This window comes from Leptidea sinapis, chromosome 2 (genome assembly GCF_905404315.1).
Source record: "Leptidea sinapis chromosome 2, ilLepSina1.1, whole genome shotgun sequence".
NCBI lineage: Eukaryota > Metazoa > Arthropoda > Insecta > Lepidoptera > Pieridae > Leptidea > Leptidea sinapis.
In genome coordinates, this window is record NC_066266.1 from 17,690,805 (window position 1) to 17,717,483 (window position 26,679).

The 26,679-nt window shown below is 36.9% G+C and overlaps 1 protein-coding gene across 1 annotated transcript; it reads right to left on the minus strand.

Annotated features, from left to right (window-relative positions):
- Positions 1-547: 547 nt before the first annotated feature.
- On the minus strand, positions 548-24,427 carry LOC126973243 (zinc finger protein 62-like). The gene is made up of 14 exons (XM_050820447.1): positions 24,212-24,427; positions 23,171-23,290; positions 20,752-20,908; positions 18,816-19,000; positions 16,821-17,021; positions 12,048-12,145; positions 11,179-11,283; positions 10,689-10,799; positions 10,064-10,162; positions 7,751-7,963; positions 6,049-6,160; positions 3,684-3,800; positions 1,348-1,500; positions 548-556 (listed from the first exon to the last, which is right to left on the minus strand). Exons 1-14 carry the CDS (start codon positions 24,341-24,343, stop codon positions 548-550), a joined length of 1,812 nt encoding a protein of 603 aa, XP_050676404.1. The 5' UTR covers positions 24,344-24,427.
- Between the last annotated feature and the right edge of the window lie 2,252 nt (positions 24,428-26,679).

A 26,679-nucleotide genomic window follows, 5' to 3' on the forward strand; every position in this document is an offset into this window, starting at 1 on the left:
CAGGATCTATTTGACCGAGTGTAACGCAGAGCAGCTCTTGTCAGGGACTGAGTGCTCTGTGAACGTCTGTGTCACTTGGCGTTGCGTAGAGACGTCGCTTCATTGTGTATCTTCTACCGCATTTATAACGGGGAGTGTTCCGAAGAGCTGTTTCACCTGATTCCTGCAGCCGAATTCCACCTTCGCACGACACGCCACAAGTTAGGATATCATCCCCACCATCTGGATGTGTGGTGGTTATCCACAGTGCGATTTTCAAGGAGCTTTCTTCCACGTACTACAAAGCTGTGGAATGAACTTCCTTGTGCGGTATTTCCGGGACGATACGACATGGGTACCTTCAAAAAAAGCGCCTACACCTTCGTTAAAGGCCGGAAACGCTCTGGTGTTGCAAGAGAATGTGGACGGAGGTGATCACATAACACCAGGTGACCCGTACGCTCGTTTGTCCTCCTTTTTCCATAAAAAAAAGACGGGTTAATTATTTAATAGATGATTTAATACTGATCACAGTACTGGTTTTTACAACTGTGTATGTAGCTTTAAGCTAAGTTAACTGTATATCCATATTAATATTATAAATGTGAATTTAAGTTTGTTACGCTTTCACACCTAAACCACCGAACCGATTTTGATCAAATTTAGTACAGAGATAGACTAGAGCTTGGAAAAGGACATGGCTACCTTTTATTGCAAAAAATATATAATGTAGGGGCTGAAATAGGGCATATCAGTTTGTATGGAAATTCGTCATTAGCGAACATAAAACCACGAAACTTTGTATTTAGATCTTTGTAATTTTGGACGGGGAGGGAGATGTGCTCTGTCCCCTGGCTCACTCCCCCACTCTCATGAAAAGGTAATGCACCATTCTCTTGAAAATCAAATTAATGTAACATATCCTCAAAACAGATAAAAGATTCTCTAAAGGCCTAGAAGTCCCGCTTCGGGACCCATATTATTAAAAAAAACCACGATGGTGCTTGGCCCGCCATCCCCTTCCACCTAATCTGTCCGAGTCGGGGTATGACTCAAGTCTGAAGCTCGCTTGGCTCGCTTTTACACCCTAAGTTTTTCTAGTGGCGCCACTCATTGTCATTTCACTGAACCAACCCTGGTATTTGATCAAATCCCTACATTTGTTTAGAGAAATGATAAAATCATGTTGTTCTTTAAACATACTCCGTGATTTGATTAAATCACTTACGGCCGTTCCCAATACACTTTTGTTTTGAACATTTTCTGGGATCCTGTTGTAAAAGCATATACATCGACTTAGCCGAGTAGTAGGCAGTATAAGCTTATGTCTGTTCCTGGTGTTAACATATATAATTGAATGTACCATACCTTCCGTTTACAGTTATCATGCATCATCCTCATGTGTTTGTAGATGGAGGTCTGCCAGGTGAACGAAGCTGAGCATAGTTCACATTTGTAGCTCTTGGTCCCCGAACGTTTCGTGTGCATCGCCCACACATGACCCTTCAGTCTTTTAGCCGTCTGAAAGTTAGGTCAAGTCAACTTTATTCAATTAAGCTTAAACTAAAGCGCTTCTGAATCGTCACTATAAATATTTCATTTAAATTACTTAGTTTACTATATTTCGTAAAAAGTTCAGCTCGTACGTATGAGAAGAATATATAATTCAAGTTGTCAAATTAAGTTAACAATTTGTTATTTTTAAAATAACTGTCACCTCTGGGCTTAATTGTACAATTTGAAACCAAAAAGAGATGTAAATCTGTGGGCCAAAATGTAATAAGATCTATAACAATTGTCATATATGTTATAATATCAAAAATCAGCTGAACTCTCAATCTGGGAGCGGAGATATATGAGAAAAATAATTTTCCTGAGATTATATTATATATTACACAAATGCAAAAAGAAAGAAAACCTTTGGACTAGAATCTAAATAATTGACTCAAAGTAATTAAATGCTCTAGAAAGAAGCATGCAATAATTAAGGCAAAGGGTAAACAGAAAACATGCAAACAAGGTGTTTTTAGACAAGTTTTGTGGTGAAAATATAGGATTTGGAGCTATGAACACTACTTTATCCTGTTACACATACCCTTAAGTCTTACTTGTAGGTTGTTAATGATTATTGTTGGTTAAAGTAAGCACTCCAGAGCTATTATGAACTACCAGTTTTCTTTGCAGTTAAACAAGTTTTTTCTCGGCATCATGCATTTGTTTAGTATACTACTATCATAAAAGTTGTTCTTATAGATTTTACTTTTTTATGTAGGTACATTTATTTAGATAAGTAATCAATAATGAGGATTGTAAGCAATTAAGCAGTTTGCGCCTGTTAAAATGTTACATTTTCGACCCAATTATTTTGAAAATATTGGCTTTGTTACACAGGAGCCGTGAACTCATATCGCTCAAGGTCGCCGGCATTTAGTGTCGCCTTAAGGAAAATTTATAAGGTTGTGTACCTTCGTGTTGTCAGAAGATAAGAAAGAAAACAAAACTAACTGATGCCTTAAATCAAGCATTAAAACTAAAGTGGCAATTTCCTGACTAATAGATGCTAGATGGACAATTCAGACCACCACAATATGGAAGGGACCTGAAGCAAGCCTGTCTCATTCCCCGTATAGGCATGTAGGTAACTCTTTTCTTGTAATTATATTAAGGCAAATTATAGTGCAGACTATTCCTGTAAAAAAGGAAGATAGAGAAATACCACAGGGCACAGACAACAGACGCATTGGCTAATCTAAGGCCAGTTGTCTCTTGCGCCGGTCTTAAACAAAATTTTGTCATCTGCCCAGGTTCTGTCTGTCTGTCTGTTTGTGATCATCTCAAAAACTACTGCACCGATTTTCATGCTGTTTTCACCAATGGATAACGTGGTTCTCGAGGAAGGTTTTGGTGTATAATTGTTAAGTTTTTACATACATTAACGTTATTTGTTGAAAGTTTCGGAAAAAATTGCCCTCTGGGAGCTTTCAACGAAAACGCTGTAAACTTTGAGATATAATAAAATAATGTATGATGTAATTGTGTATCTTATATAGATCTACAGAAAAGTCAGTGGTAGCATATGTCTATCTCTTAAGGATAACATACTATATCCATTTTAATACTTTAAAAAATTGTCAATCAAAAAGCGGTAATGTAAAAGCTGTTTACACAAATATGATATAAATCCTTATCATTTTATTACTACATATTATAAAAGAATTCAAAAATACGTTTTTGTGTCATTTTTTAATGAAAATAAGGGACGACAAGAGCCAGGCGTTCAGCTGATGGTAATTGATACGCCCTGTCCATTACAGTACAGTGCCGCTCAGGATTCTTGAAAGACCAACAAATTCTGAGCGGCACTACAACTGCGCTCGTCACCTTGAGACATAAGTTGTTAAGTCTGATTTGCCCAGTAATTCCACTAGCTACGGCGCCCTTCAGACCGAAACCCAGTAATGCTTACACATTACTGCTTCACGGCAGAAATAGGCGCCGTTGTGGCACCCATAATCTAGATGGCATCCTGTGCAATGGAACCTCCCAGTGGTGAAAACTGATTAACTTAAATATACAAGTATTCGGGACTAATGAGTCCCGAATACTTGTATATTTTTTTTTTCTATGCTAATATTAATATGTTATTTTGTGAAAGAAAAATTCACTTGCATCGTTTCATATAACCACACAATTGATTTTTTTACCTTGTAAGATTTCCCGCAGATTTCACACAGGTGTTCACTTTCCTGTTCCATCAGTTTGTTCTTACGTTCGTGGATATTGTTCACATGGGCCACCATTATCTTGGCTGTCTTGAAAGGCTGCGAAATTTAACAGTTAAAGAAAATTTATTATTATTATAGTTTATATTTAGTTTGAGCGTGCTCCTCATCCACGTACAATAAACTATTAGGCTAACAATTACGCTCAAAAATTGTAGGAATCAAAGCTCTGGTTACGCGTCTTTTAAGCACAACGCCACGCAATGGCAAAGTGTTCAGTGAAAAACTGTTCAAAAAACTGCATATCTGAACTTAATATATAATAGTTTAAAAAACTAAAAAAACATGCTTTTTATAGAAAACCAAACTAAAAATGATAGATGAAAATTATATAAATGAACAAAAATCTTATTTTTAATAATTTTACCAAATTAATGTACTGTCATCGGACTTCGATAAATCTACGAAGTTTGAACGAAATCTGGCCGTTTAAAGTGGGTCAAAATCGCGCCCAAATGAGTCTGCTACAAACAAACAAACATACATACATACAGGCGAAGCTAATAAAAAGCATGTAAAAAGGACGAAGTGTCGTATTTCAGGTAAGTGTCCTTTAAAATAACAAAATTTGTGTAACTAAATAATTACATTTCAATTCCTAAAACAAAATGTTCTTGACTCGTGTTCGCGTCCGCGCTTCCATTGAGCGTATACAATAGAATTTGAACATTACTCCCAAAAATAAGGTATTCATGTATACATCGTTGCTCGGACATTTTTTGACGACTTTTTAATAGGAATTTTTAATTGCCTAGTTGTTTATTGTACGTCAATGGGGGCCATCAAAATTTAAACTAGCTATATTCCGATTATCTAATATATAAAATTCTCGTGTCGCGGTGTTTGTAGTTAAACTCCTCCGAAACGGCGATTTTCATGAAATTTTGTGTGAATATTGGGTAGGTCTGCGAATCGAACAACATCTATTTTTCATCCCACCCAAAAATTATTTTACTTTTACTATTTTACTTTTTTTATTATTATTATTCAGCATTGAAAAATACATACAAATTCAAATTTTCGCCTTTCTACGATCCAAACCAAAAAAACCGCTATAGGGTTGCCAGATGGCAATCGAATACAATAATTGTAGTACGATATATTTGGTATGTCTGAGAATCGGTTGCATCTATTTTTTATACCCCAACAATTTTAATTATTGATTTTTTTTATTACTTTATAACATGGCAGTACAACGACTGCTGGGTCAACTAGTTAGTTATAAAATTAAAATTTAAAAAATATGACGTCACAGCGGAGGGAGGAGCTTCAGAAATGTGACCAACTGTGTGACAAGCACGGGGAGAGTAATCCCCCGGGCATAAAAAAAATAGGGAAGTCCGAGACTTAATGGTGTCGTAAGAGGCGACTTAGGGCATTTACCAGTGGGAGGCTCCTTTGCACAGGATGCCAGCTAGATTATGGGTACCACAAGACAGCTTTACTGCCGTGAAGCAGTAATGTGTAATCATTATTGTGTTTCGGTGTGAAGGGCGCCGTAGCTAGGTGATATTACTGGACAAATGAGACTTAACATGTTATGTCGCAATCGTAGTGCCGCTCAGTATTTTTGGGTTTTTCAAGAATCCTGAGAGGTACTGAATTGTAATGGGCAGGGCGTATCAATCACCATCAGCTGAATGAGACTGCCGATAGAAGTGCCGAAAATCTAGAACTTTTAGTATTAAAATTTCTTAAATATAATTAAATTATTCATTTTAATTTATTTTTAAAACTTATTTTCAAATATAATATTTATCAAACAAAAACACTATTTCAACAATACACAGTAGATACACATTGAAATTTTCACTAAATCCAATTAATTTCACTTATATGATGTACACATCACTAATACGTCAGCTGTATAGCTACAGGTACACTGCTATAAGCATTGCGGTGACGCGAACTCACGAGATTTGATTCACCCATCCACTAAGTGTCTAACTATATTTTTTTTTATTATTTATTTATCGCGTGCGTCAGTTATGAGCATGTCGGTGACGCGAACCCATTCGATTTCCCCCAACCAAAAAGTGCCCAACGCGACTAAAGTTGTTTTCACTTCAAAAACTATACAGGGTGGTTTTTTGAGACGAGACTTAAGAGAAAAGTTGTGAAATCAGTCATCAGTCACGCCCTTGATTTATAAGAAACCTATAACTGCATATTTAGTTTTTTAAAATTTCTTGATCTTTTGACGGAAATCAACTGATTCCGACTTGGCCATCATCGCCCTTCTCAAAAAACCATCCTGTATAGTGTACGTACATGGACCACCACCCACCTTATAACAGACGCTGCAGCGGTATTTGAATCTCTTGAGATGCTCCCAGTCCACGTGATCCACCAGACACCACTTGCTCGCGAACTTCTTGCTGCAATACTGGCACGCGTGTCTGACACACAAAATACCATTCTTATTATTTTATATATACATAAACTAGCTACTTACCGCGACGCCGTCCGCGTGGACGATTTAAAGCAGCAAATATATGCCGGCATCTACCATAATCTTTTTGTTTGAAATTTTTCCTTTTAGTGTTTCGTCTAATTAGTGTAAGTAGCACTGCCGTGGTAATAAGTCTAGCTTGGCGATATCTTATATCTTTAAACGAGCAATACCACGGACGAGTAAAAAATAAGGACTCCGTGTCACCTTACATAACAGTAAGGCAGCAAAACAAACCGGTAAACGAGTAAATACATAGCCCCACGCACACTCTTACACTACTACAAGCCGATCGGCCGCCATTATGAGATTTGCCATCGTTGTCACAGATCAGTTTGCGACGCAATAAGATATTTTAAATATGCCGTCGTGCGTTGTGAAAAAGTGTAAAAACAATATTATAAAAGTATTTGTGGATATATGATTATTTTAAGGGAGAAAAAATTGTGTAACTGGTATACCCCGTAACCGCACACACACTAGCATAAAGGTGCTTCACTTGCTAATATCATCCTTCGTTTTTTACTAGTCCGTGATGTATACATATAAATAAAATTGGAGTATCGCTGGTGAGCTATACGTCGTCCCATTGACAGACAGCGTGTACGGATAAGGTGAGTTACCGTCGATAAGTTTATTGGGACAGAAAAGTCAACGATAGTTACGATTGTTATCTCAAGTAAGAGATAGTCTGAATATTGGGAACGGCCGTAAGCCATTTAGTTTTTGACGTTTGAGTATTTTTGTTGCGTCACTTTGCATGTATAGTAATGAAATGATTTGTAAATTGCATTAAAAATAAGAACTTGTGACACCTAATCTGTTTTGAAAAGAGCAACCTTAGAGTTTCTTGCTCGTTCTTTACTAAGGAAACCTGCCTTCCGAATGAGCTGTATGAAAAAATAACATATTTAAAGTGTAATATGATTTACCAATGAAAAAAAAAATATTTTTGATTTGATTTTAATTGAGAAAGGTATGCTGAGATGGTTTGGACATGTCGAGAGAATGAATGAAGAACGATTTACGAAGAAAGTGTATAAGGCCAGTGTGAATGAAAGTGTTGGAAGGGGTAGACCTAGGCGGACGTTTCAAGATCAAATCAGGGACGTCTTGAAAAAAGGCCAGGTCAAGAGTACCCTAAACCGAAGAGCATGTATGAAAGGTATGATGAAAGTGGACGAAGCGAAACAAGTATGTAAGGATCGTAGCAAGTGGAAAGAAATAGTCTCTGCCCACCCCTACGGGAAAGAGGCGTGATTTTATGTATGTATGTATGTATGTGTATGATTTGATGATGATAATGATTGATTTGTGTGTAATTATTTCCAGAAGGGTTATCGTACTACTTTTAAAAATAACAAATCAATTTAAATTAAATTCGCCACCAAAATTTATGAACGATGCGGGCCGCGAACCCGCGACCTCTCACATTCCGTGCGAGCGATCTTCCACTGAGCCAACCTTTAATAAATCTTAGTATGTCTTGTTCAACTCTAAGGTTGACAGCAAGTTATTTTTCTTTCTTTCTACTCACTCCAGAGCGCTTTCGGATACGTGTTTCTTGCTAAGTTTCATGTGATTGTTGTAACAATCCCTGCTGGAGAAGTTCTTCCCGCACTCGTGGCACTTGTAGATCATGCCGTTGTTGCGTTCCCTGTGGTTCCTCATGTGACGCGCCAGGTTCCTCTTCCACTGGAACAGCTTCCCGCAGATCTGGCACGGATACTTGATGCCTTCGTGGATCGACCTTGAGATTGGGCAATATCAATACATATAGACAAATCACGTCGTATAAAACCACCTGTTTCACCTGGCGCAGAATTACACCTTCGCACGACACGCCACAAGTTAGGATATCATCCCCACCATCTGGATGTGTGGCGGTCCTCCATAGTGCGGTTTTCGAGGAGCTTTCTTCCTCGTACTACAAAGCTGTGGAATGCACTTCCTTGTCCGGTGTTTCCGGGACGATACGACATGGGTACCTTCAAAAAAAGCGCGTACACTTTCCTTAAAGGCCGGCAATGCTCTTGTGATTCCTCTGGTGTTGCAAGAGAATGTGGGCGGCGTTGATCACTTAACACCAGGTGACTTGTACGCTCGTTTGTCTTCCTTTTCCATAAAAAAAATAAAAATAAAAAGCAAAGCCGAAATATGGAAAATATCACAAATTACACAATAATAATCTTCGACTGCTGTATCTATACATTGCCGCATTTACTCCAGTTGTTTAAAATAATCTTGGTCAAAAAGCAGCAATGTGAAACATTATTCAGTTTGAAAAATTTGAATTTTATGAACGATACGGGACTCGAACCCACGACCTCCGGCGTTCCGTGCCGGTGCTAGATTTTATAACGATTCGTTACTCGAACGGTTGGCTCAGTTGATTAGAGCACCGGCACGGAACGACGGAGGTTGTGGGTTCGAGACCTGCATCGTTCATAAAATTTTGTTTTCAAATTTTATTCCGTGCCAGTGCTCTTCCAACTGAGCTAACCGTTCGAGTGACGTATCGCCATAACATCTTGTATGCTTTGTTCAACTCTCAGGTTGTGGCTTCACCTACAAGATCTACTTTACAGTTGATAACCTGCTCAACCCCAATTATTACATATTAGGAAATTGACTTGAGATGTCGCTCTTGTAAATATTAACAATTTGTTCAACAAATAAAATTTTAAATCAAAATTTCAAGTTTGTACTTTTAAAAAATCTGGAATTATTCAATGAATACATAATGATTGTCATTATTATTAATTTAATAGTTATTATTGGTAATTATTTTATCAATTATTTGGTTTACATGTGAGTGAGGTGAGTATGTACAAATTTATATAATTTGTATAATTATGGATTTCCGCAAAGTAACGCCTAATTCAATAAATTTTTTTTTTAGGTTAGTATGTGTAATTAGTGGTTTATCGTGTTATTATTATTCTTTTGAAAATAAGTGACGAGACGAGCAGGACGTTGAGTTGATGGTAAATTGATACGCCCTGCCCATTACAATGCAGAATCGCTCAAGATTATTGAAATACCCAAAAAGACTGAGTGGCACTACAATTGCGCTCGTCACCATATACACATTACTGTTTCACGGTAGAAATAGGCGCCGTTGTGGTACCCATAATCTAGCCGGCATCCTGTGTATAGGATCCCCCCACTGGTGTTAATAATAATATTTAAAAAAAACATGCTTGTTGTTAATTCTTATTTTAGTTATCACTAAAACTAATATCCTTTGTGGATTACAAAAATAAATAATATGATTTATATAAAGAATTAAAAACTTTAATCACTTCACTTTAATTTCTGACTTGTTTTCATTTATTTTACTAATACGATCCATAATACTACATAATACAAAATATTATTTACAATTCATATATTGCTTGCGATTTTCACTTCGGCCGTGCGGTCATAAGCACACATTACCAGTGGGAGGATCCTTTGCACAGGAAGCGGGCTAGATTATGGGTACCACGACGGCGCCTATTTCTGCCGTGAAGCAGTAATGTAAAGGGCGCCGTAGCTAGTGAAATTACTGGCCAAATGAGATTTAACATCTTATGTGTGGTTAAGGTGACGGGCGCCATTGTAGTGCAGCTCAGAATTTTTGGATTTTTCAAGAATCCTGAGCGGCACTGCATTGTGATGGGCAGGGCGTATCAATTACCATCAGCTGAACGTCCTGCTCGTCTGGTCCCTTATTTTCATGAAAAAAAAAATACTCACACAAATAAAATGATGAGGATTTTTATATCTTTCATTAGACAGAGATAGCTATCATAAAAGAAGAAATTGAAGATCATAAACAAAATGGCCGCCACAGACGGATGCTTACACGTGTGATCGTAAACTTTTCTTAGAATTGAATATTTTGTTGCAGCCGCTACACGGAAGATACAGCTTCTCTTTTGGGCTATTCTGTGACGTCATAGTCCTGGAATACAAAATCATAAATTATTAACTCATACAATATGCCACTGCACCTGTCGGCCCTGTCAGACAGTATGAGACATATACGTTCATGATTATCTTGGTATTAGAAACTAGTTCTAACGCCACACATAGCCTATCTAGTGATTAGAAACTAGATGACAACGCCACACCGAGCCCATCTAGTGATTAGAAATTACGTGCGAATACCACAAGTAGCCTATCTAGTGATTAGAAACAAGTTGCTAACGCCACACCTAGCTTATCAAATAATTAGAAATAAGGTGCGAACGCCACACCTAGCTTATCTAGTAATTAGAAATAAGGTGCGAACGCCACAGCTAGCCTATGGAGTGATTAGAAACTAGGTGCGAACGCCACACCTAGCTTATCTAGTGATTAGAAACATAGTGCAAACGCCACACCTAGCTTATCTAGTTATAAGGAACTAAATATATATGATACATATAACGCCATCTACCAATTCACAGTACGGTACTGTATAAGTGGTATTCGATGAAGCAACTCACCGGATGTGTTGTCCCAGTGTTATCTTGTTAGCGAACACCTTACCGCAACAATCACACTGCGGCTTCTGCTCGTGACTGACGTTTCGGTGATAGGACAGCTTAGTATTTGATCTGGAGACAAATTAAAAAAAAAAACTTTAATAATTTATCAAGACCAGCGTTTCCCATTTACCCGGTGGCGACCCGGTAAGGGGCCGTAAAAATAAAAAACCGGTTCACAACATTCCTGCCTTTTTTTAAAAGAAAGACCAAAGGGTAAATCTTTCGTGGTTTTCTGCGAACTTGAATGTTTTAGATAAAATAAGCATGAGCTCTGCCCTGAGTGAAGTGGAAGTGGGCTATGTCGCTGACTTTGGTTCTCCTACGGATCTCTTCATTTCTGATTCAATCTGACAGGGAAACTCCGAGCATAGCCCTCTCCATTGCCCTCGGAGCGACCATGACCTTCCTAATAATTATGTATACATTGTGTTAAGGTAAAAATACTTACGTAAAAGACATATCGCATAGGTCACAGGTGAAACCCTTCCGTTTGGCACACTCGTGGTCCATTATAATAATCTTCATTGTCGACACCAGGCCACACTCCCGGCACCTGTCAAAATCAAAATTAATTAATATTCAACTTTCTAAAAGGGCATTACGAGTAGCAAACGGCAAATATCAACATGAATGGCAGCACCACTACAATAGCTTTAAGGGTAAATGTATACACTTTTATAATAAAGTCTCAGGCACTGTTCAGGCATTATCTATAAATAAACTTAAATGTATTATTAAAAATGGCTCTGTCGTAAATCCTATTACTCCACAGCTGAATATCTAAGTGATCGGGCAGCCTGGGACTAGATTATGATTATTTTATAGTGATAGCAATGACAGTACATTATTGTATATTAGATTAAAAAGAGCGTAAAAAAAGAAATGCTGGGAGAGTTTCTCCCTCAGAGCGCCATTTGTTTCCGAAGCGGTAGTAGTATCTAGTATATTAGAAATGACATCAAAAAGATTACTAAAGGAAACAATTTTGAGAAAATAAATACCTTTTATGTCTTTATTGATTTAATCAGTCAGAAACCATCCTTATTTCTGAATTTAGGATGCTAGCTTTCTGAGTGCGATTATACTTTTCTAAATTCAGTAATGACTGAATTAAGACGACTAAATTCAGCCAAGTGTAATAAGCCTGTATGTGTTTGTCTCTTTTTAATGTCGCTTTTTCGCTTCGTCGACTTTCAAATCTCAACGATGCTAAGGAAGTTTTCACTTCGAAAGTATTTTGAACCTCTCCTTGACTGTTCGGATGATAAATGACTTATTCTTCTCCGGATCTTAGTCCGGTGCAAGTTAAATACTTACTTATAGGCCGATAGATGTCGCTCCTTGTGTAAGGATAAATTATCTTTAGATATGAAGTAGCCCTTGCAAATGTCGCACTGGTGTGTATTCTCCTTTTTCTGAAATGGATAAATAGAAGTATCAGTACAAACTATAATAAAGTGACACATTTTTACACAAATTAACTTGCCCCAAACTAGGCATAGCCTGTACTATGGGTACAAGACAATGATATATTTAATACAATATACTTACTTAAACATACATAAATACATATAAACATCCTCGGAAACAAACACCTATAATCATCATATAAATGTGTGCACCTACCGGGATTCGAACCCGGGACCTCTAGCTTAGTAGGCAGGGTCACTAACCACTGGGCTATATGGTCGTCAAACAATATCACCCAGTTTCTTCTGTAACAATTTAAGAATATCTTTATGGTCCAATAGCGTGTGCATAATCAATTTATGATATTTTTTTCTTCTTCTTCTCATTAAAAGGCATAAAAGGCATTTATTTTCTCAAAATTGATTCCTTTAGAATTCTTTTTGATGTCATTTCTTATACTACTATATAGTACTACCGCTTCGGAAACAAATGGCGCTCTGAGAGAGAAGAAGCGGCGCAAGAAACTCTCCCAGCGTTCTTTTTTTATGCGCTCTTTTCAATAAAAATATACAATATTGTACAGTCGTTATGAAATAATCACAATCTAGACCCAGGCTGTCCGATCATTTAGATATTCAGCAGTGGATAGGATTTACGACAGAGCCATTTTTTTATAAAACATTTAAATTTATTTATAGATAATGCCTGAACAGTTGCTGGGACTTTATTGTAGAAGTGTATACATTTACCCTTAAAGCTATTATGTATCTTATGAAGCCTACTAGAATTAGTTACAAGCAATCCCTTATTTCTAGTGTTATAATAATGAAAATCACTATTAAGAGCAAAAACGATTTTTGTGAAACAAAACTCAAACCAACGCACTATCTTTGAGAGTGCATTGCTTACCTCGTCATCGATATCCGCACGTCGCTTCACTTTAAAAATAAGTGAAGTATCATCAGCAAACAATACAATCTCATGGCTATCATCTACCACAAACGGTAGATCGTTAATATATATAAGAAACAAGAAAGGACCGAGAATAGAACCCTGTGGAACACCTATTTCCACAGGTTTACCCGAAGACCGTTTGCCATTTACATTGACTATCTGAACTCTTTCGCTTAAATATGATTTTAACAGATTTAGGGCTCTATTTTTCACTCCATAATGCTTTAGTTTTAGGAGTAAAGTTTCATTGTGGACGCAGTCAAATGCTTTTGACAAATCACAAAAAATGCCCAATGCATCCTGTGACTCTTCCCAGGCGTCAAAGATGTGCTCAATGAGTCTAGTACCCGCATTAATTGTTGATAAGCCCCTAGTGAAACCAAACTGATTTTTGTTAATTAATTTACAAAAATGCATTTGTAGCTGTTGAAGCAAAAGTTTTTCAAAAATTTTACTAAAAACAGGCAGCACTGAAATAGGTCTGAAATTAGCAGGGTCAAAAGAACTGCCCGATTTAAACAAAGGTATAACTTTGCTGTATTTCATGAGGTCAGGGAACACACCCTCATCTATGCATTCATTAAATATTATTGCTAATTCAGGTGCTATAATGTCAAGTATGTATTTAAGAATATTAGTCGAATGGCCCCATAGGTCTTTTGTATTTTTTAGGTTAATTAATTTGAAGATTTTTATTATATCGCTACCTGTAACATACTTAAATTTCAAATCAGTAGAAGATACTGGTACGTGTAATTTAAGCATATCATATGCTGCTTTTGGCGAAGTGTTAAGGTATTTGGTCGTGACAATCGGGATTTCGGAGAAGTATTTATCAAATTCATTTGCAATTTCTATTTCCAAATTTATAACGCGATTATTAATATTTAAACAGATAGAGGTGTTACGGCAATTCGATCTACCAGTTTCATTGTTAATTACACTCCAAGTCGCTTTTACTTTATTATAACTGTTTTTAATTTTATCTGCAATGAAACATGTTTTCGCTTCATGACAAACTATTTTAAAGAGCTTGGAGTATTTTTTTACATATATTTTAAATTCTTTACTGTTATTGTAATGTTTCTCATAATAAAGGTCATATAAGCGTTTACGACTTTTGTGGATACCCATTGTTGCCCAATCATTAAAACTATGTTTGTTGTTTACTGTCACCGTTACTGGAGTAAAAATCCTGTCAAATTCCTCACAGAAGGAATTGAAGACTAAGTTGTAGTGAAAATTTGCAGTTTCGCCACAGTGTAAAAATGGTATCGTATTTACCAAATTATTTCTAAACCTCTCAAGACGGCTACCCGTAACTGGTATAATCGTCACCTTTTTTGGTCTGACATTGTCCAATCTTGTATTTACTTTTATAAGTTGCCCACTATGGTCGGACTGAAGATTATTAATTATGAGTTTACTAGTAATAGTAACATCTGTAAAAATATTATCTAAACAGGTTGCTGTTGTAGAAGTGATTCTAGTAGGTTCCCAAAATACATTGAACAAATTAAAACTTTGAAATAAATTTTTAAGGCTAGTACAATTGGCAGAAGGTTCAAGCAAGTTTATATTAAAATCTCCACACACTATAATTGACTTGCTAGTTTTGCTAAATTTTGATAGTACCTCCTCCATTCTATGTTGGAATTGTTCATATGATGCAGTGGGGGGGGCGGTATACACTTACAATAATAAATTGCTCTAGTTCTATACAAGCTATCTCAATTAGTTGTTCTATAGAGAGATTAACAATATCTCTTCTATTTTTACATTTTAATCTATTATTAATAATAATTAGGGAACCTCCATGTATTGCCCTACTTCTACAAAACGAACTGACTACTTTATGTTCTCTAAAACTAAACTGGAGCTGATGATTCTTACGCCAATGTTCTGTAATACATAATATATCTATATTACAGCAGCTCAAAAACAGTTCAATTTCTAATTCCTTACTTGAGATACCTTGTATATTCTGGTGAACAATATTTATGAACTTTATATTATGATTATCTATAGCAGTAACATTTATATTTGGTGAATGTTGCCTTTTTTGTATAATATTGCAAGAGTTGTCCTCCCTTGTCAAATAACTTATTTTAAATTAATTGAAGAAAACTCTTCATTGTTATATTTTTGTTCATTAGTACTAATACATTCCCCAATAGAGGCATGTTTATTAAATAATACTACAGAGGAAGTAGTTTGTTGACTAAGACTATAAGCTACTAAAGTAGCCAGCTATAAAGGAGGATGGCGAGAATGCATGTATTTTGGGACTCGCTGAAAGAAGTGGCGTACATCATGGAAACTTATTAATAATTGTAGAACCTAACAAAACTAAGAAAAAAAGAAAATCGTAAGTAAGTCTAAAAAAGTGGGAGAAAAAAGATATAACTAAAAGTAAAATAATCTATTGTTCAATCAATAATTTGTATCTGATGTCTATGCCTGATTACTGTCTGCTAAAAGATAATATAATATATGTGGAAGGTTGGCCAACACCTAATAATTGAGGATTCACAATGCATTATTTTTCAAGAGGGTATCGAATCTTTTAAAGACACTCACCTACTGATTTTAGTATCAAAAAACGATAATAATCTTATTGAATCTTATTTGGAATTACTACTGAATTACTGATTTGAGTACGCGTAGATAGTTTGATGGTGTCGAAACATTAATATAAATTCAAATTGAAATATTTTTATTCAAAATAGGATTTAAAATCACTTACTGAACGTCAAAAACTAAAAAATAAAAAATGACTGTCATGTCAAAAAAAATGTAGATGTCAACAATCAATTGTTCAAAACGTTCCGTTAGTGCAAGAAGACTTATTTTTTAATAAATTATAATAATTTATTTCTTTTGACTCCCATATCTTAAGGCCTCAATAATTTTTATATAAACATCTTATAAACTTAAGTTTATAATTAATATAAATTTGTACTTGTACGATGCTTTCTTAATTTTTAAATTATGTGGGTCCATTCTCCCCATCCTCCTTTTAACCTAATAACTCCTGCAGTGTAATTATGTTGCTAATAAAGTTTATTATTATTATTTCAACATATTGTGTGGAGAAAATATTTTTGCTATATATCAGCTTGGTTATAGACAGTCTAAAAGAAAAATTTAAAGAAATAAATATTATGACAGTTCATTTATGAAAATTTAATATTCGTTCACAAAAATCGTCACCTTTTTGATCTTAATAGTGATTTTCATTATTATAAAACTAGAAATAAAGGATTGCTTGTAACTAATTCTAGTAGGCTTCATAAGATACATAATAGCTTTAAGGGTAAATATATACACTGCTATAATAAAGTCCCAGCCACTGTTCAGGCATTATCTATAAATAAATTTAAATGTTTTATAAAAAAATGGCTTTGTCGTAAATCCTATTACTCCACTGCTGCATATCTAAGTGATCCGACAGCCTGGGACTAGATTATGATTATTTTATAGCGATAGAAATGACAGTACACTAGTGTATATTTTTATTAAAAAGAATGCTGGGAGAGTTTCGTGCGCTTCTTCTTCTCTCTCAAGGAATAAATTTTGAGAAAATAAATGCCTTTTATGCCTTTTTATATAATTAACCGACTTCAAAAAAGGAGGATGTTCTCAATTCGTCGGTAAGTTTTTTTTACTATTATAATTATAATTTTTTCACAAAAGCGATCAAAATCAGCAAGCTTGATAGCTCACCCGAGTATGTTTACTGTTCATGTGATCGTCCCTCAGCTTCTGCGTGTTATAACTCCTGAGACAGTCCATGCACTTGTACTTCAGCGAAACAAAAGCTTCAGCCGCCATGTCCTGCTCCCTAACGATCCACATTTCGGCTTCACTCATCGTGTGCAGCTGTATCAGTTCGCCCGGAAGGTTCTTGAGACGCCGTTTCTGTGTCTGTGGATTAATTTTTATGACAAGTGACGCGACCAGAAAGTTTTTTTTTTTTGTATAGGAGGGGGCAAACGGGCAAGAGGCTCACGGGATGGGGAGAGGTGAGGCAACCGCCCATGGACATCCGCAACAACAGGTGTCAAGAGATGCGTTGCCGGCCTTTAAGGTGGGAGTATGCTTTTTTCTTGAAGGTCCCTAACTCATATCTGTTCGGGAAGACCGCTGCCGGTAGTTGATTCCACAAAGTGGCTGTGCGAGGCAAGAAATTTCGAAGAAAACGCGCGGTTGTGGAATGCCAGACGTCTACGTGATGCGGATGGTACTTTGCACGTAATGTCCGATGGTGGAATTCGGCCGCTGGAATCAACCCGAACAGCTCCTCTGAGCACTCCCCGTGATAAATGCGGTAGAGATATTTAACTTACGCTAAAATAAAGCAATTCATCATCATCATCAGCCGGAAGACATCCACCGATGGACAAAGATCTCCACCACGATCGGTCCAGCGCTACCCTCAACCAACGTATTCCGGCGATCTTGACCAGATCGTCGGTCCATCTTGTTGGGGACCTACCAACAATACAGCCATCTGTCCATCAAACTATGTGCCCTGCCCACTGCCACTTCAGTTTCGCATTTCATTTCTGATTCGATCACGCAGGAAAACTCCGAGCATAGCCATCATAAGGCCCATAGTTAGCGACCACGTCTGCGTACCGTAGGTCATCACTTGCAATACACACTGGTTAAAATACCTCCGTCTTCAGACGGACATGCCTAGCTGGATTGTTTGTCCAAAGTAGACAGACGTACTCGACAACAATTTCGTGAGTACAGTTCCCGACTGTTACGAGAGTAGGAGCGACATGATCTTCGTCGTTGAGGAGGACGTCCAAAGATGCTCTGCTTTGAATGGTTGGAAATAGCAAGACAAAGAGATAAATGGATGTATTTATGGGAAGCCTATGTCGATAAAAACTAAGGACAGAGTCCATAATACATTCATACGACAAAAAACAAAAGTCAAGGACATCCTAACGCGTCTTGATTGATCATTGATGAATTGATCAGCAAAACTGGAGATGGACAGGTCATTTGCTGCGCTGCAACCTGGAAAATTCGTCCAAGCAGGTTACTCTCTGGTACCCAAGAGAAGACAAACAGCTCAGAGGATGGCCACCAAAAAGATGAGAAGATGAAATATATCAGACATTAGGCCCATATTGGTACCAGCGTTGCTCTGGATCGAAAGTGCTGGAGAGAATTGAAGCAGGCCTTTGCCAATAGGCACTTCGAAGTCAGAGATACCATATATATGTTTATGTTGAATTTGGAACCTCTAACTACCGAAGTTGCATCTTTTAATTGTTTTTTTTTATGTAAATAAGGGATGAGACGGGCAGGACGTTCAGCTGATGGTAATTGATACGCCCTGCCCATTACAATGCAGTGCTTCGCAGAACTATTGAAAAACCCAAAAATTCTGAGCGGCACTACAACTGCGCTCGTCACTTTGAGACATAAGATGTTACATCTCATTTGCCTAGTACTAGCTACGACGCCCTTCAGACCGAAACACAGTAATGCTTATACATTACTGCTTCACGAAAGAAATAGGCGCCGTTGTGGTACCCATAATATAGCCGGCATCGTGTGCAAAGGAGCCTCCCACTGTTAATATTAATTGATTTGGAAGAGCGATTAGGCCATGTGGCCAATTTTAGATTAGCACTGACTTAACGACTTCTATTCACATGTGTTAAATTTAAAAGCAATAATAATAGTAATAGCAATTACTTCTTTTTTCTTCTTCTTGCTCTTCTTTGTGGTCTTCTCCTCCTTCTTGACTTTCTTCTTCAAGTTCACCAGCAACATATTATCATCATCGGATGATGCAGGACTGAAATCCTTGACGTCGTTGTCGTAATCCGACGGTATGCCATCTTCGGGTTCATACTTGATTTTCGGACTAAGTTCTGCCTCTGAAAATATCCCTGACTTAGTATCCCGTAGCACAAGTGGGAGGCTAATTTGTACAGGCTGCCGGCTAGATTATGGCTACCACAACGGCGTCTTTTTCTGCCGTGAAGCAGTAATGTGGAAGCATTCATGTGTTTCGGTCTGAAGGGCGCCGTAGTTAGTGAAATTACTGGGCAAACGAGACTTAACATCTTATGAAACTTATGAGTCTTCACATCTTAAATAATCATTGAGAGCAAAATTCAAAGAAATAAACATTTTAATCAAATATTCTTCATAATGTTATGTATGTACATAGTTATGTTTTTTTATGAAATTAAGGGACGAGACGAGCAGGCCGTTCAATTGATGATATTTGATACGCCCTGCCCATTACAATGCAGTGCCGCTCAGAATTCTTGAAAAACACAAAATTCTGGGCGGCAACACAATAGCGCTCGTCACCTTGCCCAGTAATTTCACTACTCTACGGCGCCCTTCACACCGAAACATAATAATGCTTACAAATTACTGCTTCACGCAGAAATAGGCGCCGTTTTGGTACCCACAATCTAGCCGGCACCCTGTGAAAAGGAGCCTCCCACTGGTAAGTATGTAAGTGAATTTGCTAAAAAGTTCAGAACCCGGGAATATGCACAAGTGACCAGCCAAGGAACAAAAACTATAGTAACTACAAGGTCATCTCTGGAGGTCTGAAAACATCCCAGGAGTGTTCTGAATTTCTGGAAAGAGCAGGACTGGAGTAACTGGCCTACACTGCACACAAAATGGACCCAATTATGTAATTTAGTCATGGAAACAGGAGACCTATACCAAGAAATTGTCCAGTTCCTTGGGTTTGCCTCTCCTCTCAATAACAAAATATAATTTAAATAAATAATATTGACTCACTTATACTCAAATTGACTCTCCCCAAACTAGGTAGAGTCTAGAATAGGTGACAACAACATATTTAATATGATATACATACTTAAACATACAAACATCTATGACTTGTTGACAATCATCCATATCTATACATATAAATAATATTGGAGTGTCTGTTTGTAATATTGAAATAACCGTTTTTTACTACATGTATATGAATATATATACGGTACATACACCAAATAACATTTTTTACAATTTTTGACTGTCTGTTTGTTTCGGCTAATCTCTCAAATGGCTAGACCGATTTTGACGGGACTTTAATTGGCAGGCAGCTGATGTAATAAGGAGTAACTAAGGCTACGTTTATTTTAGAAAAATAAAGTAATGTTGCAATGTCCAAGAAACAGTCTAAATCAAAAAATAAATTATATAGCAAAACAAATGTTTGCCAGGTCAGCTAGTTCATCATAAAAATGCTTGCAACTACCGGGATTCATAAAATCTAGGATCTCTAGCTCAGGGTTAGTAACCACTGGGCTATATGATTCATCAACTGATAAAGTTTCATAAGTGTTTTCTTTTTTCTATCTGCCTTAATAAAAATAATTTACACAAATAAAATTTGAAAACAAAATTTTATGAACTATGCGGGACTCGAACCCACGACCTCTGGCTTTCCGTGCCAGTGCTCTCCCAACTGAGCTAACCGTTCGAGTGACGTATCGTTATAAAATCTTGTATGCTTTGCTCAACTCTCAGGTTGTGGCTTCATCTACAGGATTTATTTTTATTTGTGTTAATCCTAGAAGTGAGGATTATCACTTTAATGTCATATGTTTAAAAATTATTTATTTATTTAAGCTTGGAAAAAATTTAACCTTACCTTCACCGATTTGATCTACATTCAAGTTATCTTCATTCTCAGACTTCACCAACTTATCCAATACATTTAAGTCTTCGACAGCATGGGTTGTGTAATCACAACACAGCCGGGTTGAGCTATATTTTGATAGATCATCCGGTGATAAGAGGTATGGATGCTGAAATAGAAAGAATATTTTATTACTTCTATTTACCATAATCCTGATTAACAAAACATTAAAATATTTTTATTCAAGATAGGATGTGACATCACTTATTATTATTTATATTAAAGTAAAAAACTACCCTACCCATTCCAAAAAGAATGCCTCAGACCTGAGAAGAACGGGCACAAAAATCTCAGCAAAATAAAGCCTTATTTTTCATAAAAAAATATGTTTACAAAGTAATATCCAACAATTAAATTTATTATTTAATAGCCTGAGAGTGGTCGCTCCATTGCCAATCCATGGTATCATTAAGAAAGTCATTTATGTTATAGTAACATTATGCCTAACTTATATAAATTATTTTCACAAATAATCGTAGCACGCATGAATAGAATACTTGAAGAAAACCAGCCTATTGAGCAAGCAGGATTCCAAAGCAGCTATTCAACCGTGGATGTACAATGAATTTAGAAAGATATATTATATAGCATTTATTGACTTTATTAAAGTGTTTGATTCTTTAAAACACTACAGCATCTGGGAAGCACTAAAAAACTAAGGTATGGAACAAAAATGGAATGGATAAAGAGATCAATAAAAGGATTGGTAACTCTTGGAAACGCTACTCGTCATTGAAGGAGATCATGAAAAGTAGGGAGATTCCAGCACTAGGAAAATGTGTGTCCTATGGATGCCGAACCTGGGCCCTTACAAGCAAAAATATGAGAAAACTATGCCAAAACACCATACAGAGGAGCCTATTGGACATAAGATTAAAGGACAGGGAAAGACTAACGGACATAAGAGAAAAAACAAAGGCGATCCCCTTAACAAAAATTGTCAAAAACCTTAAGTGGAAATGGACGGGTCATACGATCAGAGACTCAAACAATGGTCACAGAAACTAACCCATTGGTACACCAGAAATGTTAAAAGAAACAGAGGCAGACAGATACTAAGGTGAGAGAGAGCACTGGAAGGTCATAGAGGAGGCCTATGTGAGTGGACAACATAGAAACAATTCAAAAAACAGAGGAAATAAAATTAAACATCTAATATAATATCTAGCAACAAAGGCTATCTTTATCTCTTTAAGAAACCTTTACCACACAAATATTCCTTATCAGTTCTTTTGAATATCAAACTTATGAATTATATAATAATAATTTAGTTTTGAACATTTTCTGGGATCTTGTTGTCAATGCATATACATCGCCGAGCCGAGTAATAGGCATTATAAGTTTATGTCTGTTCCTGGTGTTAACATAATGGTTATTACAATCTCTATCAAATTCACTTACATGTCTATGAACATACATTACATTATCAAGAATATCATAATCATTTTTATTTTTTCATTCAAAAGTTAATGGATATTTTGTTTGGACCTGTCACCCACCAACACCCATTCACAAAACTAAGTGGGAGTAAAGTGTTAATGTCCATGAGAGGATGTGAATTCCTGAGGTGTATGGAGTGTTTTCAGTGAGGAAATTTTTAAGGAAAACAAGAATTAATATAAGAATGCGGATTTTTGTATGTTTGTGTCATTCATGTGTGGATGTTACCTTTTCTACAACATATAAGGGGTAAATTATGGCAAAACCATGTGTAATGCACATATATATATTTCTGAAATATATGACCATAATGATTAAATATTACTGATAAAACAAAACTACAACCATGTGAGGTGTTTTCAGGACAGCATGACATGGATATCTTCATAGAAATTTAAACACATATCTCGGATAAAACTTCCCGCTGAATAGGCTGTTGCGTCAATACAACACTATAATTTCAAACAAGGGATCTATAAATGTTTTTGGAGATACAGTAGCACAATTTAAGAGAAACCTGACACTCTGATTAGTAAAATATAATGACCTAATTTTAAATAAAAAACACTAGTAACACTTTTAGTGATTATATTGAAGTGACTGTATTGTGGCTTGTAATTATTTGTGGAATGAATTTATCTTTTTATATTGTTTTGACATGTTAGCGTTATAGGACTTCAATTTACTTTAACATAACAATTTTATGAATTGACATGTGTATTCTGTGTTGGTGGACCTAAATAAATAAACAAACACTTTCATACAAGGTGCACATCTCTTGTGGTTCCTCTAGTGTTACTGAAGAATATGATTGGCTGTAAAGACCTGTACCATTGTTGATCATCTTATTAAAAAAATGTAATAGAATCTACACCATCCAATCCATACATAAACACATTACTATTTTGCAGTACACAATACAAATACCAACCTTCCGGGAGTAATTAATGAGTATATTATATGAATACTGTATTTGTTGTTGAAATTTACATATCCTATCCACAGCTGCCTTACACTCCCAGCACACTTGAATAGTAAGGCCATCAGGTACCTGAAATAACAATATCCTGATTAATTTAAATACGGTTTTTGTTTAACTATTTTTTTTCCTGAAAAGCTGTCTAGTAAACATTTAGCTGGAGTTATAAATGGTGTAGTACCTGGTGATACATCCATATGTTTCATCTGTGTTCTAAAGATATTTTTTTTTCATGAAAATAAGGGACGAGACGAGCAGGACATTCAGTCAGTTTATAGTAACTAATAGCCCTGCCCATTACAATGCATTCAATCTCAAAACTCAGGATTCTTGAAAAACTCAAATATTCTGAGCGGCAATACAAATGCACTCACCACCTTAAGACATAATGTTTAGTCTCATTTGCCCAGTAATATAGCTATGGCACCCTGCAGACTGAAACACAATAATGTTTACACATTACTGGTTCACAGCAGAAATAGGCGACATTATGGTACCTAAAATCTAGCCGGCATCCTGTGCACAGAAGCTACCCACAGGTGATCTTGGGAGCTTGCCTTTTTAGTCTTTTAAATGTTTGTCTTGATTGCATTCTACTCATTACGATTCTTGCCAATAGGTTAGGATGATTGTGAATTCATTTTGTTCAAACGAAGGGCCCAAGCTGTTACTGTCAATCACCTACTCTGACCAAAAATTTCACTGAGAGTCCCTATGTCAAGTGCTGAATGAATGATTTTAGTGATAAATAATCTAGGGGTATGAAACCCTTGGACGGAATGAAACTCTTAAGTGTTTAATACAGTTAATGTTTAATTGTACATAATTATTAGTAAATATATTTGTGTTTTAAGGCGGATCCATGTCTTTATGTTCCAAATGTAAACAATGTCAAAGTATACCTTTACAGTACTTTAATAACACTAGAAGGTCGAATTAGGTAAATGTTGAGATATAATTAATACAAATTGAATAAGTTATAGTTGTACTTACATCGATATCACCAAGTAACTTAAAGCAATATTTTATTTCGTCGGTCGAGAACATTTTGCGTTTGTAGCACAGACACCCAACACATATACCGTTAACATTGTACCCTTCAATGTTTATATTAATTTCGTTCATTCTGATAGTATTTCACTTACACCTATTTAACATAATGTTTACTTAATTTATCGAGAAATATTTTTTTACACAAAGGAAGCTTCATGCATTTCGCTCGGTTTTTTTTTATTAATATTTATTGGCACTGGATGCAAGTCTATACGCTTTGACTGTTGCTTTTTTTTGCTGAATGTTAGTTTTTCTGCCAGAAAAACAAAGTTATAGGCACACAGTCACAAATAAAAAGAACTTAACTAATTAATTAAATTCCGAGGAGTAGCATGAGTTCAAACCGTATACCTGGAAAACCGTGTTGTTTATTTTTTTTGTCTGTTAAAGAAACCTGTACGATAATTGACTCAGAAATGAAGTAGAATGCGGAGACATCACTAAAAAAAATCAAAAGACCCTACACCAAATGCTACAGTAAAAAGAACCCCTGACTTATTTATTCTACCACTAAACTAAGGTCATCGTTCTGAACTCGGTCTAATGGCGTAGAGCTAGCGTCAGCTCATCTGCCGGCGAGGACGACTCAATCGAAAAAGGCGGGGCTACTCGCCTCGCACCTTGTCCTTTGATCGATGCCGCCAATTGCGTAAATTAGAATGCAACATTATACTCACTCAGTTACGCGAAACAAAGTGCGCTCGCGTTGATTGCGTTATTTTAGATGTTAATAAAGTGTTAGTTAGTTATAATTTGTTTTTCGGCGTCATGCACTCGAATGAAGAGTATTTTAACATGCTTGTGTCTTGGGCGCAATAATTGTAACTACGCCGCGGCTCGTAGGGATTACGAATAAAGGTATACACTTGACTTGCAAGACTGACACGACAGTGATACAACAATGTCGTGAAACGTTGCACTAAATGTATCGCAATCAGTGGCAGACACGACAAGCAGAACCTGCGGTTGAGAGACGCTGAGCCCTTGCTCATCTCATATCCCCTTTGTTATCTTCTTAGTCGGACACTCTTGTCAGAGCGGTCGTGGTTGCGCTGACGAGGTACATGGTGGAGTGTTCGGTGGGTCAACATCCTTTCTGAGGGTAGATCTCCTGGCGATGTGCTTCCATTTCTGACGGTTAGAGGCGTTGCGAGTACACTGGACTATGGTGGACTCAGTAGCCTTTGTGATGGCGTCTATCCAGCGGGTTGGCGATCGACCGCGTGCTCTCTTGCCTTCCACCTGGCCCTGAACTACCAGTCTCTCCATCGAGTTCTCATTTCTAGAGACGTGACCAAAGAACTTCAGTATTCTTAGTTGCACAATTGACGATAGTCTGTCTTTAATACGAAGCTCTTTGAGGATGGATACATTGGTGCGAAATGCCGTCCACGGGATCTTTAGGAGGCGTCTCCAGCACCACATCTCTAATGCATCGATTTTACAGCGGTCCTGCAGTCTCAGAGACCAAGTTTCGGCTCCATAGAGAAAGATTGGAAACACAAGGCATTTCATCAATCTGACTTTAGTCTTCTTGGTAATCCTCCTGTCCCTCCAAATCTTTCCCAGTTGTTCCACTGCAGACCTGGTGATGGCGCACCGTCGTCTGATCTCGTCGCCACATCCTCCAGTACTTGATATAGTAGAACCAAGATAAATATAGGTCTGAACCACTTCACAGTTGGCTACATAGGGTACGTTGGTTCCAATTTGTTCGGCCCGGTCTACTATCATCACCTTCGTCTTGTCTCGGTTAATAATAAGTCCGAATTGGAGACTGGTACTTTCTAGACGGTTTAGAAAATTTTCCATATCTTCTCTAGTCTGTGCGAGAAGGGTAGTATCATCAGCGTATCTGAGGTTATTTATCACGCGTCCCCCAACAGATATTCCTTTGTTCCAATCGTCCAAGACAATGCGCATAATATACTCTGTGTAGATGTTAAAGAGTAATGGCGATAAGATGCATCCTTGTCGTACACCGGCCTCAGTCTTGAATTCGCTTGAAAGGGTATCATCCACTCGTACCGCTGCAGTACCGTGCTCATACAACCTCCTCAATAGAACTATTAAATGGGATGGTACACCCATTTCCGCAAGCATCTTCCAAAGGTGTGTCCATATGACCGTGTCAAATGCTTTGCGAAAGTCCACAAAGCAGATGTAAAGGGTTGTATTGAATTCTCTGGCCTTCTCAATAATCTGACGCAGTATAAGAATTTGTTCCCGAGTGCCTCTTCCCTTAACAAATCCGGCTTGCTCGGGTGCAATCTGCCTTGAGAGGTAGGCCAACAGCCTTGTATTAATTATGTGGAGCATCACCTTACTTGCATGAGATATCAAGGATATGAGTCGGTAGTTGATGCATTTCTTGGTGGACCCTTTTTTGTGCAGTGGAATGAAAATGG